The sequence below is a fragment of the Opisthocomus hoazin genome, chromosome 3, assembly GCF_030867145.1.
Source record: "Opisthocomus hoazin isolate bOpiHoa1 chromosome 3, bOpiHoa1.hap1, whole genome shotgun sequence".
NCBI classification, from domain to species: domain Eukaryota; kingdom Metazoa; phylum Chordata; class Aves; order Opisthocomiformes; family Opisthocomidae; genus Opisthocomus; species Opisthocomus hoazin.
This window is the reverse complement of record NC_134416.1, coordinates 95,050,828-95,067,543: the sequence shown is the minus strand read 5'-3', so window position 1 is coordinate 95,067,543 and position 16,716 is coordinate 95,050,828. Positions and strand designations below refer to the sequence as shown.

General features: G+C 42.4%; 1 protein-coding gene across 9 annotated transcripts in view; it reads left to right on the top strand.

Moving 5' to 3' along the window:
- The window catches only part of CTNND2 (catenin delta 2), a 694,166-nt gene that overhangs the window by 578,832 nt on the left and 98,618 nt on the right, over nt 1-16,716 (top strand). For all 9 annotated transcript variants that reach the window (XM_075417107.1, XM_075417104.1, XM_075417100.1 and 6 more), the window contains one exon: nt 12,483-12,600. In XM_075417107.1, coding sequence (XP_075273222.1) covers nt 12,483-12,600 — 118 coding nt within the window. The remainder of the gene's footprint in view (nt 1-12,482; nt 12,601-16,716) is intronic.

Genomic DNA, 16,716 nt, shown 5'->3' with positions numbered 1-16,716 from the left:
AGACCCCTCTCTGATTTGGAGTGAGGCTCCAGATGGAGAAAGATCCATAGCGGTCAATCCACTGAGCATACCAGTATACATACAGTTGAAAAGCATTTGACTTCTACTTTTCCGTGCTGTGCTGTAACTTAATTTGTTTCATTCAGAGTAGTGTTTCATACTTCCTAGCATTGTAATGAGTGTTCTGCTTTGTGACTTCTTATCATCTGTATTAACATTTCCAAGTAGCTGACCAGAAAGAGATGAACCTAATAATCTAATGAACTGATTGGTGCTGTAATTAATTGTGCTCAACTGATTAGTCAACAACCAAAGCTGATGTGCCATCCTTTCTTCTCAAGGCTCTGCACTGATAATGTTTTTTCAAGACTGTAAAGTAGGTGAGGGAAGACTATGCAATCTCAGATGTGGCGGGGACATTGCTTTGTAGGTTAGGGGAATCTTTACTTCAGCAATCATGATCCAATTTGTTCCTCCAGGTTGATAGGATTGCTTATTGCAAGTCACATTTTTTTTCCGGAACCTAATCTTTATTCATAGGATTTTCAGACTGGTAGCTCTTCTAAATATAACTATTGATGTTGTTTATGGCCTGGTTTTGGTGGTTATCTTTTTCGCTTGGTTCTAAAACCAAAGCAAAACAACTGTATAACTTTCCAGTATTTTGGTTTATAAGACCTGAGAAGAAGCATGTTACTAATAATGCTTTTAAATGTTTCAAATTCAAGGGCACATGCAAACAGACTAAGTGAGCTGGGGTGCTTGCTGAAGTATATGAGAGGAATATACAGTATGTTGTAATACCTGATCCAAACCTCTTTCTTTTAGTTTAGTGACAACAGTGTCAAGTTAAAAGTCAGCATAAAAAAATGGAAAAGTGAAAATCAGAGGAAATAGACTCCTATGTCAAAATGGAACCCAGAAGGCATCTGTAATGGCATTATTTATTTTCATATTTGTACAACTAGAAAGTCACATCTGAATTGTCATCTAGCCCAAGTAGAATGCTTCTCTAACACAAAGTGAGAAAACAAAGTGATGGTGTCATGAGATTCTGTCCCAAGATTCAAACTAGTTTGCCTTCGTACAGATGCGATTCTGAGTTAATGTGTATGAAATAAGCTCTATTTTTCTTTTTTCTAAGATACAGCTTCCATGTTTGCATAGACACGCACTCATATCTGTGCATTGTTGAACTGGGAGATCTCATTTTAGCTTGCCACCATTTCAGAGTGTCTGCTTATTTGGGAATGTAATTGTCTGCCCAGTTGACTGTAAAATTACTGGTTTTATACCTGAATCACAGATTCATCTTTTTGCGTCTTCTTGTAGAAGGAATTGGACAGTTGTGGCACAGGGCTTTTTGCTGCACAAGCTTGGTTGCCCTCAACTGAGTTTGTGTGACTAAAACTTTAGGAGGTCCTTCAAGTAAATAGCCAATGGGTCTGTTTGGCATATGGACTTTCTTCCACAGAACAGGCTATTCATTGGATGTTTGAACTGCCTGTTTTGTCTCGGAGAGTGACTGACTCCTTGGTGTTTCGTTTGTATGTGTGGACCAAAAAGGAGACCCAAGTAATAACATCAGCAGGATAGGGACCTATAATTTACTAATTAAAACACTTTTTTTCTTTTGTAATGGAAAATTAAGAGAATGTATGGACAGCAATTGAGACTCACTGGAGTACAACACAGTCAAATGATTGAGAAAGTTTAAATGTAGATATGAGACTTCAAATCACTTTCCTTTTTGCTTCCGTGGGGTAGCACAGCCATATTCTTTCAGCAAGACTTCTTATAAGGATACTCCAGACCTGATTCCGAGTGCCTTATTAAAGTGGAGCAGAGGATGACTGTCCAGACAGTACAGACTCTCAGGACTTCTTGGGTTCTTAATTTCTTGACAGAGGGAAGAAAAGGTGGGCAAACCAGTCCATTAAGAAAGGAAGATATTAACAAGTGAACTTAAAAATCCCATAACCCTGAGTCTCTTTTCTGTGGGTTTTGACGGGGCTTTCTTTCTGATTCCAAAAATTATACTTGTGGAACTTTTTCACCAATTTTTTGGTTTGGCAGTTTTATTAAATAAGAAAACTGCTCCATTTGGAAAAGCGTCATGCTTGTTTTTAACTGTTAGTTTTATGTGATGATCTGGTCCTTTCTTACTATTCTAGAGACAAATATATCTTGTGTAGCTAGGACATGCCTGCTAGCAGTAAACAATTTTGGATAAAACCTGGAAGCAGGTCAGGAATGCATTTGGGCCCCAGGCTGGATTCTGAAGGTGCACTTTTATCATAATCAACTCAGGCGTTCAAAGTATTTCTGAGTGTATAGAAAAGAGGCTCGCGTGTATCCCTGAAAAGCCACATGAGTTATGCTGGGAATAAGCCAAGGGGAAAGAACTGTCAAAACCAAGAGGTGGGTTTGTTTTTTTAATTTGTTAGTGCTAGCTGTTCTTAAGCTAAAACAAGGTCAGATACATCAAAGGATGGCAAGAAATTTCACACGCTACGTGAGGCTGGCTAAATTCCTTTTCACAAGTTTCAGGTATGAAAAAATCCTTTTCTCCAGCTGTTGTATATGTTAAAATTTTGGCTGAAGGAGAGTGATTTTTCTTTACAAAATTAAAATTATATTAGAGAAAGATCATTCAAAGGATTTTATAAAGTGATCTTAGCAGTGTAAGACATGCTGATAAATACAGTCAGAGTAATATTTTTAGACACTTAGTAAATTACTGTCTTTTACAGATAGTATATTTCTTTGATGCTTGTTCTGAACTCTAAAGCATTTTCCCTGCTTCTTTTATATTGTTCTTATGAATGCAGTTGTAATGCCAAGTTTTTCTTGAGAATATAGCCTACAGAAAATTAAAAGGGGAATATTTTTCTTCCTGTGAAATTATTTTTGCTAGTGCAGCTCTTTCAGGGGAGAGACTTTCCCACAGGACTAAACAGGACAAATACAGACTTCATCGTTTAGTGGAGAAGAAAAGCAGACATAGAAATGATGAACAAATAACCTGAATTTTAATACTTTAGAAATTGCTTGAACAGTTAATGTAGAGGAAGGCAATTAAGAACATCAAAACAGACCAATTTATAGGCATTTGAAGAAAATAATCTGATAAATAATAGGTAGAACGAGGTTAATTGAAAGCCATTTATGTCTGATCAGTGGTTTTGTTCTGAAGAAGATAACAAGCTGAGGATGAAAATGAAAAAACAGCAGAGACTACTTTACAGTACTGAAGCATCTTGCGCAGTAGTTTTGGGTTTTCACAGTGACCAGAGTAGGTGACCAGGCAGAGAGAAATTATACTGGTAATACTTGGTCAGGGTATGCGCCCACTGTCCACATAGATGTTTCTGTGGGAGCTGGCGTGGGGGGTGATGCCTGCATTTAGCTGCCTCAGTGGCATCCTGCTCCACAAATTTCATAGAATCATAGAAGGTTTTGGGTTGGAAGGGACCCCTAGAGGTCATCTAGTCCAACCCCCCTGCAGCGAGCAGGGACACCGCTAACTAGATCCAGGTTGCTCAGAGCCCTGTCCAACCTGGTCTTGAATGTTTCCAGGGATGGGGCCTCCACTGCCTCTCTGGGCAACCCGTTCCAGTGTTTCACCACCCTCATTGTAAAGAATTTCTTCCTTCTATCCAGCCTAAACCTACCCTGTTTTAGTTTAAAACCTTTACCCCTCGTCCTGTCACTGCTGTCTCTACTAAAAAGATTGTCCCCATCTTTCCTATAGGTTCCCTTTAAGTACTGAAAGGCTGCAATCAGGTCTCCCCGCAGCCTTCTCTTCTCCAGGCTGAACAAGCCCAACTCTCTCAGCCTGTCCTCATAGGAGAGGTGCTCCAGCCCTCGGATCATTTTTGTAGCCCTCCTTTGGACCCGCTCCAACAGTTCCATGTCCTTCTTGTGCTGAGGGCTCCAGAGCTGAATGCAGTACTCCAGGTAAGGTCTCACCAGAGCAGAGTAGAGGGGCAGAATCACCTCTCTCGACCTGCTGGCCACGCTTCTCCTGATGCAGCCCAGGACACGGTTGGCCCTCTGGGCTGCCAGCGCACATTGATGGCTCATGTCCAGCCTTTCGTCTATCAGTACCCCCAAGTCCCTCTCAGCAGGGCTGCTCTTGATCCTTTCATCCCCCAGCCTGTATTGATACCGGAGATTACCTCGACCCAGGTGTAGGACCTTGCACTTGGCTTTGTTGAACCTCATGAGGTTCACACAGGCCCACCTCTCCAGCTTGTCCAGGTCCCTCTGGATGGCATCCCGTCCTTCTGGTGTCTCGACCTTACCACTCAGCTTGGTGTCATCTGCAAACTTGCTGAGGGTGCACTCGATGTCGCTGTCCATGTCATTGATAAATATATTGAACAGCACCAGTCCCAGTACGGACCCCTGAGGGACTCCACTCGTCACTGGTCTCCATCTGGACACTGAGCCGTTGACCACTACCCTTTGGCTGCGACCATCCAGCCCATTCCTTATTCACCGAACGGTCCACCCATCAAATCCATGGCTCTCCAATTTAGAGAGAAGGATGTTGTGGGGGACCGTGTCAAAGGCTTTACACAAATCCAGATAGATGACACCCATTGGTTTTCCCTTGTCCACTCTTGTTGTTACACCGTCATAGAAAGCCACTAGGTTGGTGAGGCAGGACTTGCTTGCCCTTGGTGAAGCCATGCTGGCTGTCTCGAATCACCATGCAAACGTGGAAAGCTGCAGGTTCTGCTGGCAAGAAATTCTGTAGGACAGACGTGCCTGAGCTGATGCTGGCACAGTTAGTTCAGGTGCAAGGAACAAGACGGCTGTGGCAGTGTTGGTGCTAAGCTGGTCGGCCGTGTGGAGAAGTGATCAATGAGAAGCCGGCGAGAGGGCCAGTAGCGGTAGCCGTGTAGCTCTTCCAGAGCTAGCTGCCATGTCTTCGCTGGCTGCTCTACTGCTCTACTGCAGTGCACCTCCGTTTCTTCCAGTACTAGCGGTGGGGGGCCAGAAACCCCCCATGGACTGTCCACATCCTTTCTTCTTCAATACTCAGCTGTGTTTATTACTCTACAGACTAATATAATTTAGCAAAAGTTAGGAAGTGTATGTCTCTCAGACCATCAGTTCTGAGTACTGAAATGCTGTACATCTCCTCTTTCTTCTCCAGCTGTTGGACAGCTGTTCAGATTGCCTGTTCTGTCTGGGGAACTGAATGACACATCAGTGTTTCATTTGTATGTAAGATCGAACGAAGAGACCAGAACAGTTTTCACAGTTAAATCCAGGATTCCGAATTAGTGAGGCTGGTGCCTTTTCAGGTTTGCTTATCCTCTGTGCACTACCAACCTCTTGCTGGCTCCCAGTCTTCCCGAAACAGATGTAATTTCTGTGGTTTTAATAACTCTTAATAGATTTCTCTTCTGGGAACTTGCCTCCCTTTGAGCCCATATACACTTGTCATCCACAGCTGCTTTTGAGCATGACATCTACGGCTCAGCTTCACTCAGCTACCATCCCATTTTTGTTTTAAGCATTCCTTGTCTGGTTCTGTCTGGTAACACCCAGTTTTCAACTGAAATTAAAAGTTGATTTGTATCCACCTTCTCCGTGACCATAATGACTTCATAAATTTTTAGCATATCCTCCTGCTCCTGTTGTCTGTCACTCTTTCGACCTGCTGCATTCTGGCTTACTAAATCCTTCCCAGTGTGGAAGTGCGTACCCCTCCTCTGAATCTTTTCCAGTTCTGCCATGTAATTTTTGAGATGAGGGAATCAGAATTGCACACCACAATAAGGATGGTGCATACAGTGCTGTACTCTGTTTGAATTTCTGTTGCTTGCCTTGAATGCCTTATTGTCCATTTTGCTCATTTGACTGCTGTTGAGTATTGAGCTATCTCTTCATGGATGTCTGCTACAATTCCGAGGTTTCAGTGATCAGTTGGGAGCCCAACGTATTGTAAGATAAGGAATGTATGGGATTTTTTTATGGGAAGAAGGGAAGTTAGAAATATGGTTGATTATACCATGAACCCTAACTGGAAATATTTTATGCCATAAAATTTTGGGATTTTTTTTTTTAGGGAGACAATTTCTTTTCAGATGTTTATTGCAGTTTATGTTCTTTTCCACCACGTAGCTCTTCAAAATGTATCAAAATAGCCAAAAAATGATGTTAGAAGTCAATTACTCAGTTGCTTCACAGATCACACAGAGCAGTCATTAAAAACAGTGCATTTAGCTTGAGGATTGGACATGCAGAAACCCAGCAGTAAAAGCTACCTGTTGAGTGCTTGACTTGGTAGGCTAATTGCTCTGATTCTTTGAAAATGAAAGGCATGGCTGAATAATCAAAGCTAAATCACATTGTCATAACATTTGATAGAAAGGTTAATAACCAAGACTGTATCCACATTAGATTGTCAGATGTTAGTCTAATTGCAAAGTATGATTTTAAAGTGAAATGAATACTTAAGAGATGAAGATCTGAGGCCAAATTCCTTGTTGGTATAAAATGGTCTTGCTTTTTTAATTACAGTTGAGCTATTCTGATTAATAGGAGAGAATTTGCCCCGTAACCTGTGTTATTCTTAATCCACGTGCAGGACTGATAAATTATTACTCCTCTGAAGACCAACTTAAAGATAAAGAAGGCTGTAACTGGTACTAAGAACATTTGGCAAAAAGAAATCTTGCTTATCTTGCTAATACTGCATTGAACTGTCATTCAAATTGGGCAAAATTGCAAGGAGGATCTGTGGCAGTGACTGAAAAATCTATTTTAATTTACTGTTGCTTCCAAATAATATGTAGTAGTCACTAAAAGCCTAACACTTAGAAACTCTTAATAATGAGGATGATCCACCTGGTGTTTTCTTATTTTTTGTCTCACTGCCTTGTTTAAATTTGTATGCTGTCCGAGAAATAGCTACTCTTATCAGCTAGTTTAGTTTTCAGCAGTAAGGGATGATTAAAAGAAGTCTTAGTGTACAAATAATGATAAAAAAATTAGAATTTGTCAAAAAGTTACAGTAGTGGCTGTAACTACTACAGCTAATCTATTTCCTGTATGTCCAAAGGCTGCACTGAATACTTACAGATAAGCCAGTGTGACTCAAGGTCCACTCCATTATAAAAAGCCCTGAAAATTGTATAGGTGTCAAGGGACTGCTGATGACTGTGAGCACACTCACTGGATATGTGCATGTTGCTGGTTGCTTCTTTTTGCTGTCTGTGTTACTATATTAGACCCTTGCAGCAAAGAGCCTGGCTGCTTATAGAAACAGCTGGAAGTGCACAGAAAAAGTAATGGGTGTGACGTGATCATCTGCTACATTGCAGACCAGCTCCAAGAGTCATCACCATTCACTGCAGCCTGTGATGGGGCTGGGATGCCAGCTTGCCACCGAGACAAGGCTCTGTCGCTGAAGCAGAATGCCTAGCCAGTCAGACAGAAATAGAAATATGCACCAGATGAGAGAGCACACGTAGGGGAGGCCAGTATCAGGGATTTTTTTTTTTTTAATGTGTTTTAAAGATGCATATTTTGTCTGTCAGTTGCAACTTGCCTATTCAGTATTCTCCTGAGGGCTTTTGCCTTGCTAGGTATCCTCAGGGAAACATAAACGTAGTTCCTACAACATTAATGGAGTTTTTTGAATTCTTTGTTTATATGAACTTTCCCCCCTTTCTGTGAAAAATCTGGTTTTGGTTGCTACTATAACAAGTAGAAGGATGAACAAGACTGAGGCTGTTAAGATTAGTTCCTCTTACACATTTTGGAATAAAGGTGTAATTTGGACACATCTGAAGTTACCAAAGATAACTTCTGCGTTCCACCTGATTTAAGGTACTGTCCTTCCTGTGTCTGTCCATTCTTATATCACATCAGTCCATAGCAAAAATGTTACATATACTAGATATGAAGCATGCTTTCTCATTTTGTCATGGGGCCTTAAGGAAGACCAGTCTCAATTTCATCTTTGCTGAATACAAGTTATTTGTTCTCAGTGATTGTCCTACATGACTGCAGTGAGATATGCAGTCTGCAAACACGTAGCTGGTACAGGAAAGGTCTACTACTCGGTGTGACCTGAGCATGCTCACTCAAGGAGGGCGGTTGCTTCTGCAGATACTTCAATTCTGTCTTTGAGATTTGTGGAACTGCCACTGGGAGTAATGTCAACATCTTGCTAAATATTCCCATATGCAGAAGGCACGTCTCTCAGCACACTGGCTTTCTGGGTGATCTTTCCACAGAATTCAGTGTCCCTCCCCTGGATAAGGCAGGTGAACCTAGTTATCCTAGAGTCATAAGGATGTTGCTCGAAACCTCACACAGTTTGTACGAGCGTATGGAAGCATGTGGAGCATCTTCTTTCTCCCCAAAGGAGAAAGAAATTATGTGGCACCACCCATCTCCCCCTACCTCAAATCCCAGCAATTATATTGAATGACTAAGGTAAGTGACAGGGTTGACAGGAATCAGGAATGTGTTGCACAGTGCATTCCTTTATACCACCCACTTCATGTCCATAGAGCATTGGATTGACATCCCTTGTGTATGTTTGGATGTCATGCGTGCTGTTAGTCATCAGATGATGGCATGATAGCTGACACATCTTCCCCTAGGACTGAAGCTGGATTACTGTAGTTCTCTTTCCATTCCTAGATGGAAAAGAACATGAAGTGCAATAAACATCTGAAAAGAAATAGGTCTGCCGTTTGTTCAGAAAACAGCGGTTTGATGAGCCGTGGGTCTGAACTCTTGTTCTGACTATCCGTTCATGGTGTTCCTCTCTTGAGAAGAAACTGTTTACGTTAGCTGGTTTTTGGAGGCCTGAGCAGGACCTTCTGACTAAACTGGGAGTTACTCTTCAGCACGCTGTATTCTTGGTATTCCTGTGTGACCAGATTCCATATGAAATTAATTTTACTGGTTTATGGAGGTCTAAAGGATTCCTTGTCCTGTCAGATTCGAAATGTCAGCCTATGCCTCACTTATACCCTCTGAGTAGAGTTTCCACAAAGAATCAAAATGTACCAGGCAATCAAGGTTTTGCTGGGCTGCATTTACAATGGAAAAGTGTTATTTTCCTGAAAACCTGTGCACTGTATCTCCACATCTCTTTAAAAATCTAGAAAACATGCTGTCACCTGTTTGGAGACTGACTCTGGAGAAATCTGTGCTTAGTGGGACATTTAACCAACAGTAGGTACCACTACTGTTCTAGTTTCAGGTTTGCAGAGCAACCTGTAAATTCACAAAAGACAAATCATGTCTTACTCGCTGTCATACTGACAGCTACAGCGTGTTTCAGTTAACAATGAGAAATAAGAAGATTTAGATGGCAGCATGTTCTTTTTGACAGCTCAATCTGGGACTTGCTTCTCTTACACTGAACTACATGGTCTGAACATGGTGATATTAGAGACCTTCAGTGAAAGATCTCAGGTAACAATGATTCCTTCAGTAGAGGTGAAATGGGAATAGTAGAGAATGGGATGCACTTCTTTTTAAATAATCATATTATTATTTCTGCCAAAATGTTCATGTAAGATTTGGATTTGTCTTGGGTTTTAAGCTATTTGCCATGTAAATGAAGACACCAGATCTGGGGAGGGCTCTAGTAGCTATGAGTCAGCGCAGAAACTAGACAGAGACTTTTAAAAGAAAAGGAAAAGCAGTCATGGGAATTCGGTATATCCACCTCTTTATTACAGAAGCAACTGGAGCATAATAGGGAAGGATAATAAACAGAAGAAGTGAACTCCACAGCTCCTCCACACAGGGCAAAGAAACACGTTGTCTGTGCAAGATGTGCCCCTGGAGTGTCTGTATTACTTTGTATAAAGGCCTCATATTCTTTGTTTGGCTGGAAATGGATGAGGCAGACAGCTCGCAGCTCAGGGACTGTAAGGTTGTCTGCATTGCTGTCTTGGTGAGGAGGAGTTTCTGGTGGACTTGGAGAGGAGCTGAGAGGCTGCTGGTCTCTGCAGGCTCTGGAGTGTTGAGGTGACATGCATTTGGCCATGCTAGAGAGAAGAAGAAATAGCCTCAGTGAAAAGATCAGGGAGGGCATATCTCTGCGTTTCTACCAATGTCTTAAATCTATATATTTTGAAAGCTTGCACTCTGTGTATGTAATTGCAGAAAAGGAAGAAGCCTGGGGATATTATGTTAGTACTAGTGTCTAGTTCTGTTTAAAAGGACACAGTGTGTTTTCGCTCTTTTTTGATAGTGGTGCAAGGAAAGGTAGTGCACTGAGAACACTTCCTCAGCATCCTCCTATTGTAATTCATGCAGTTAGTCTTTTAGAGCTGATTACAACTCTCTCTCTTTCTCTGTCTTCCTGGAGGGTGGGAGAGTACAATTTCAGATAAAAGAAGTCCACTAATCCCCCTTGTCCTCACTGCCCACCCCGCAATGCACTTTTCAGATCCATGATTCTGCTTTTCCTGAGTGTGCTGCCCTTCAGGAATTTCAGGTGGAGCTGTTGCCTTCAGCAAGGGGACAGTCTACTCAAAATACACTGTAGGCAGAGTCCCCAGCCCTGCAGATGTAGAGCATGGGCATGGTTTTCCATGCTATATATTTTTACCTTCTGATTTCTGCCACCCAAAGGGAAGTCAAAATGTTTCTATCAGTTCAAAGGGAGAGCCAATGGAAGACTTTTTCCAGTTGATGCTCTCCAGACTCCAGTTCCTGGCTGACGGAAGAGGGTTTCCCCGTGAACTGGAGGAAGGCCGCTCCTCTGCTGCTCTTACAACAGCAGAGAGAGAGGGGAAGAGGTATGGAGTTCAGGGACCAGAGGAAGAACAAGACAACACAAAACTTGCAAGCCATTATGAAGGGCAAGCTTCTGATTTGTAATGTGAGGTGAACTGGGGAGTCTCAAGGAGAATGGAAAGCATGAATTTGTGTGCTAGGGAGGTAAAGGGATTCATTCTAGTGCTCCTGGGCTGTATGTTTTTTGTCAGGCTGTCGGCAGAGGTGAAGGCAACAGTATTGGATTAATTAGGGCAGCTTGTATGGGGAAGAGCAGAACTAATTAGAACTGTGTGGGGAAGCAAGTATAGGTGGAAAATCGTGTGTGTTTAGGGAGTAGAATTAATTAGGAACCTGCATTGGAGGGGCTGGGGGATTGTCCGGTTAGAAGATTATTTGATTAGGAAAACTCTTTGGTGCTATGGGGGGATGGAAGTGGTTTTTTTTAGATGAGAGCAAGGCAGGATGCAGTAGGTAGAGCAAAGAAAAACTTGAAAGGAAACCTATCCTTAAGTCCTCTCACATTTCTCATCTAAAATTCATTCCCGCCTCCCAGGATTCTCATCCTTTTTTCCATCTTTCATGCAAAGGCAATTGAAAATGACATAAGGGGAAGAAAGTATCTTGCCTTCTTCCCAAATGAAAGGCCCAGTGGCCTCCCTTCCATTTCCATGCATTGGCATGACATACTTAGGGCTGGTGTACTCTTTTCTGTTCCTCCTTTGTGTGAACTTCAGGAGTGGGGAGAGAGGAGCTACAGATGATCCACCTCAGCAGAGGGTTGTCTTCCCCTGCCAAAGGAGATTATGTGAAGAGTTTTACCCTCTGCCTGATGTTGCCAGTTCACGCGTTTCCAAATCAAAACTGCTGTGCAAAGTTGGATGCAATTTTTCAACAGCGAGGCTTGATGTTAGCAAGTGTAGATTCTGTTTATATATGCTCATTCGTACACATTTGTTTCTTTATATATCAATATTTGTTTCTTTGTATATCAGTAATTTGAACTTATGGCACATTATGTTATCCACTAAATTTTGGTTTAAATGTGTTTTTATAAATGTGTTCAGAAGGCCCTCTGGCCCTGTCTGAGGAACACAATTACTATACTAAGCTGAGGTTTTAAATTTTGCACTGTATAACAACTTGTGGGTAGCTATGTAAAGAGAAGATTGAGGCATTACTGTTCCCTCAAAATGAGAGAGAAAAGGAAACATTCACGTAAAATGAGAAGCAAGCAATACCAGGTGTTTTGTGTTGTGCTTTGATAATATTTTTCTCTCGGGTTAAGAGCCCTAACTACTGGGCTCTTCAAATCCTAGGAGATTTCTCTGACAAAACCTCTGGACTTTTCAAAGCCTGATCTATATGTACATATGCACATTTTAAAAACGCTTTCTCACAAATATAAAACCTACTTTAGGAAAAAAACAAAAAAGAAAAATGACCAGCCCTTCTCCAAACTGCAGCCAGCCGCGAGTCTCCCATTGCAGGTGGGTGCACGCTGCTTGGCATCTTGGCCCCTTCTGCTGGAGGACCAGACCACTTCTCTTCTTTCCCTTCTATGTTACATTTCCCGAGCTCGTTCACGGCTGCCTTCATTATTCACAACTCTGAACTGACGAAAGGAGGAAAAAGCCCGGTGTTTGACCTGCGTGTGAGTGGCAAGGGGGTTTTCGGGAGGGGAGGCGGTGACCCTTGCTGTTGCCTTGCAGGAACGTCAGCTCTGCTGGAGAGGAGGCCCGCCGGAGGATGAGGGAGTGCGACGGCCTGACGGACGCGTTGCTGTACGTGATCCAGTCTGCTCTGGGGAGCAGTGAAATTGATAGTAAGGTTTGTTATCTTTGTCTTTCCAGGAGCAAGAAATCCGGGTATTCAGGGTACATCGGGACTATAAAGTGACAGGTGTTTTAAAATAATGCATGGTGAAGGCTACCTTAGCAAAGCATAATTTAGCCCATCTTTTTCTTTCCCTTCTGTTGAGCTCTGTATTTTTGTGTGCTAAGTGTTGGATTTGTGTCTGCCTGAGTAGTGTGCACAGGTAAACATGTCATCCTCTCACTTGAATTATTAAGGGAGAAAATATGGTGCAGGTTTAAGAAGAGCAAATATGTCATGTTCCATGTAAACTTACTTACACTGCTCTGCCAAGGTTACCTTAAAATTGATTTTCTATGAGACAGACCTAATAACAGTAACCTAGGCTTCCAAGGCAAACACACACACCCCCCCCAGTCGCACAATTAATAGACAGTTTTTCAGTAACGCAAACATTATTTCCTCTTTAAAGAGGGTCAATGAATACTTTCAATAACAACTGTTTTAAGATGTATTTTTCTGTCAGCTTTCCTTCTCTGAAGTACTAGTGTATGAACATGCTTCTCCAAAGGTGAAAGGCACTGCCTAATTAAAAAGACTTCAAGCATTTAAAAAGTGAAGATTTCTAATACATTAAAATATTCCAAAGAAGCAGGAGAATGCTAGTTTCAAACACCTTTTACTCTTAGTATATATGGTGCTAAATTAATTACAGTTGCTGTTCTAGGGCAGCCTTGGTCTGTTTGCAAACCCCTAAGAATGACAGGAGAGCAGCCTTTTACACAGCAAAATTTTAAAGCCCACTGGGTTTGTATTTCCAAAGGAACCTTCATAGACAGTTGTCTGTGGACCTCTGTGGCTTTATAGATTGGAGAGGTATACTCTCCAGAACTTTCTACTCATTAGCCTGAACCAGGTAGGTGAAACCTGCCTATGAATTAAGGGAAGGGAGAGAGGAATTACGAGAAGTTTGTAGCGTGTGGTGCTGGGCTAGCAGCATGGGTTTGTTTTTTAAATGAAAAAACCCAAACCTGCCCCAAAAATCCTGACAATCCGTTAGTCTGCAATCGTTTTCATCAACGACCTGGATGAAGAGTTAGAATGTACCCTCAGCAAGTTTGCTGATGACACAAAACTGGGAGGAGTGGTCTATGCACCAGCAGGCTGTGCTGCCATTCAGCGTGACCTGGACAGGCTGGAGAGTTGGGCACAGAGGAATCTGATGAAGTTCAACGAGGGCAAGTGCAGGGTCCTGCACCTGGGGAGGAACAACCCCATGCACCAGTACAGGCTCAGGACTGACCTGCTGGAGAGCAGCTCTGTGGAGAGGGACCTGGGTGTCCTAGTGGACAACAGGTTAACCATGAGCCAGCAGTGTGCCCTGGCTGCCAAGAAAGCCAATGGGATCCTGGGATGCATTAGGAGGAGTGTGGCCAGCAGGTCGACGGAGGTTCTCCTCCCCCTCTACACTGCCCTAGTGAGGCCCCATCTGGAGTACTGTGTCCAGTTCTGGGCTCCCCAGATAATGAAAGATGAGGAGCTGCTGGAGAGAGTCCAGTGGAGGGCTGCGAGGATGATGAGGGGACTGGAGCATCTCCCCTACGAGGAAAGGCTGAGGGAGCTGGGCTTGTTCAGCCTGAAGAAGAGAAGGCTGCAAGGGGACCTTATAAATGCCTACAAATATCTTAAGGGTGGGTTTCCCGAGGACAGGGCCAGACTCTTTTCAGTGGTGTCCAGTGACAGCACAAGGGGCAACGGGCACAAACTGAAGCCGAGGAAGTTCTGTCTGAACATGAGAAAGAACTTCTTCCCTCTGAGGGTGATGGAGCCCTGGAACAGGCTGCTCAGGGAGGTTGTGGAGCCTCCATCTCTGGAGATATTCAAGACCCGCCTGGACAAGGTCCTGTGCAGCCTGCTGTAGGTGACCCTGCTTCGGCGGGGAGGTTGGACCAGATGACCCACAGAGGTCCCTTCCAACCCCAAAACATTCTGTGATTCTTTGTTTTTCCATGAACAGGAGTGCAGCAGGGCAGCCATAGGAGGAGGCCTGCCCCGAAGGTGAGCCCCAGCTGGGGGCGTGCTGCCTCGGCAGCCCAACGCCTCCAAATGCCAGAGGTCTCAGCTTCGGTCTCAGCTTCGGTAGCTTCTGAAGAGCTGAACCAGTGGCTGCTTCAAAGCCCCCTGACAGAAAGGAGGAGTTAGAGGGGCTTCACTGGAGCAGAGGGGGAGGTGGATGGAGGAGGAAGGAGGGAGGAAGTCAGTTTGTGCCCCATCGCACAGCTCAGCTGCTGCTTTTTCAGCAGTTTCTTTGTAGGTGACCCTACTGATTTCAGTACTATTTTATTGCTAAAAAGGCTAAATAAGGAGCGCAGTAAGCTCCCTACTTTGCCTGTTATTGTTAGAATAGACCGTTCTGTCTGTACTCTCATTTGTAACTGGTATGACTTGGAAAAACTGCAGGCTAAGTCATATATGGAGGGAAAAATGAAGAAATGAGAGAAAAATTGTTCTCCCTGCCATAGTAGTTTTAACATCCTGACAGGTTTTTAATTGTATGGCATAAAGCAGTTGTGCAACTAAATGCAAAACACCCTAGTGTAGCCTCTTACCTTTCATCCTTATCCCAAAGTAGAATGTAATTTAAATTAAATTAAATATTTAAATAACTGGCTCTAAATCACTTTTTAATCTAGTTTAAAAAATGGTGCTATTATACCAGAAAACGGAACTTTAAAATAAATTTACAAATGTTCTTTTCCAAATGCCACAACCATTGTGCTATTTGATAATTTTGTGGTGCCGTTAGTGACTAAGAACTGAAATACTGAAAAATAGGTCCCTGCTCATGCAGGCTCTAAAAGAGGATGGGGACCCTGCAAGCACATGCAGAGTTCTTGTTACAGCCATTCCTCATGTTGGTGAAGCCAAGAGTGCTTAAATCTTAGCAGCATTACCAGTATCTTAGCAGCAGTGTTTCTTATGTCTAATAAGAAAAAAACTATGATACTTCAAATTAAAATGTTAAAAATTAGTGGCTTTAGACATGGTTACCTGACAAAGTTACTGTTCATAATTTTAATTTGATCTGTTAAGGCAGAGAGACTATTCAACTAGTATTTAGTCCCTTTATGATGAAACTGAAAAATATCTGTAGGAATGAGGAACATGAGGACCCTTGAAAGTTCAAAGCTATAAGTCAAGGAGGGAAGTCTGTCCAACTGCATGACTAGAACCAGCTTTCTTGGCTTGTGTGAGTTCACCTTAGTGAAGAAGCTGTCGGTTGCATTTGAGCCTCAGAAGTTTGCTTACCAGTTTTTAGTCTGAAGTACCGTTGTCCTCATGGTGGACTCAGCTAATTTCTTTCCTATGTAATGAGAATTTGAAGACTGAAAACTGTTATTCGTAAAAAGGGGAATTAAAATTTAGAACCCTAATCAACAAATGCATAGCTTCACCTTCAGCACGCTATGGCTGTGCAGAGGTAAATATTAGGAATAATGGATAAAATTCACATATGGATATTTTAAGGAAAAAGAAAAGAGGCAGCAAACTTTTTAAAAATTTATGGTCACTATGAGGTCTGCAAAGCTTTCAGGTATGAAAAGTGAACTGAGAACAGTTTTTACACACATATATATTTCTACGTGTATGTATGTGTTTGGCTGGAGATTTCAAATCAGTACAAGTGTAACGTGAAATTTTATCTGTGTTAATAAATAAATAAATATTCCTGTCTAGGTGAGTCTGCGTTCAGTATCATCCCTGGAACTTAATGTTATCTCAAAAACCGTGTGCCAAATGCATACCTGGCACAAGCTCATACGGTATATGAAAGTAAACGAAGCCCCATCTGTTTGCCTGGCTGGTGAACAGGGCAGAGTACAACTGAGCCGCAAGTGTTGCAGTCATTTCATTCTGAGTTAATGGAGCAACAGAGCTGAGATGTAGTGACTATTGCTTTTGATCTCCATGGAACATTAGGAACAGTTGAAATAAACATAGATAGATACAGACTGTCTTCTTTAACCATGCTTTCCCTGCCTCTAGAAAATGAAGCCAGTATCCTTCTTGTTAGAGATAATCAAACCAAATTAAACCAATTATATTGAGCAGACTTCAAGTAAGTCTAAA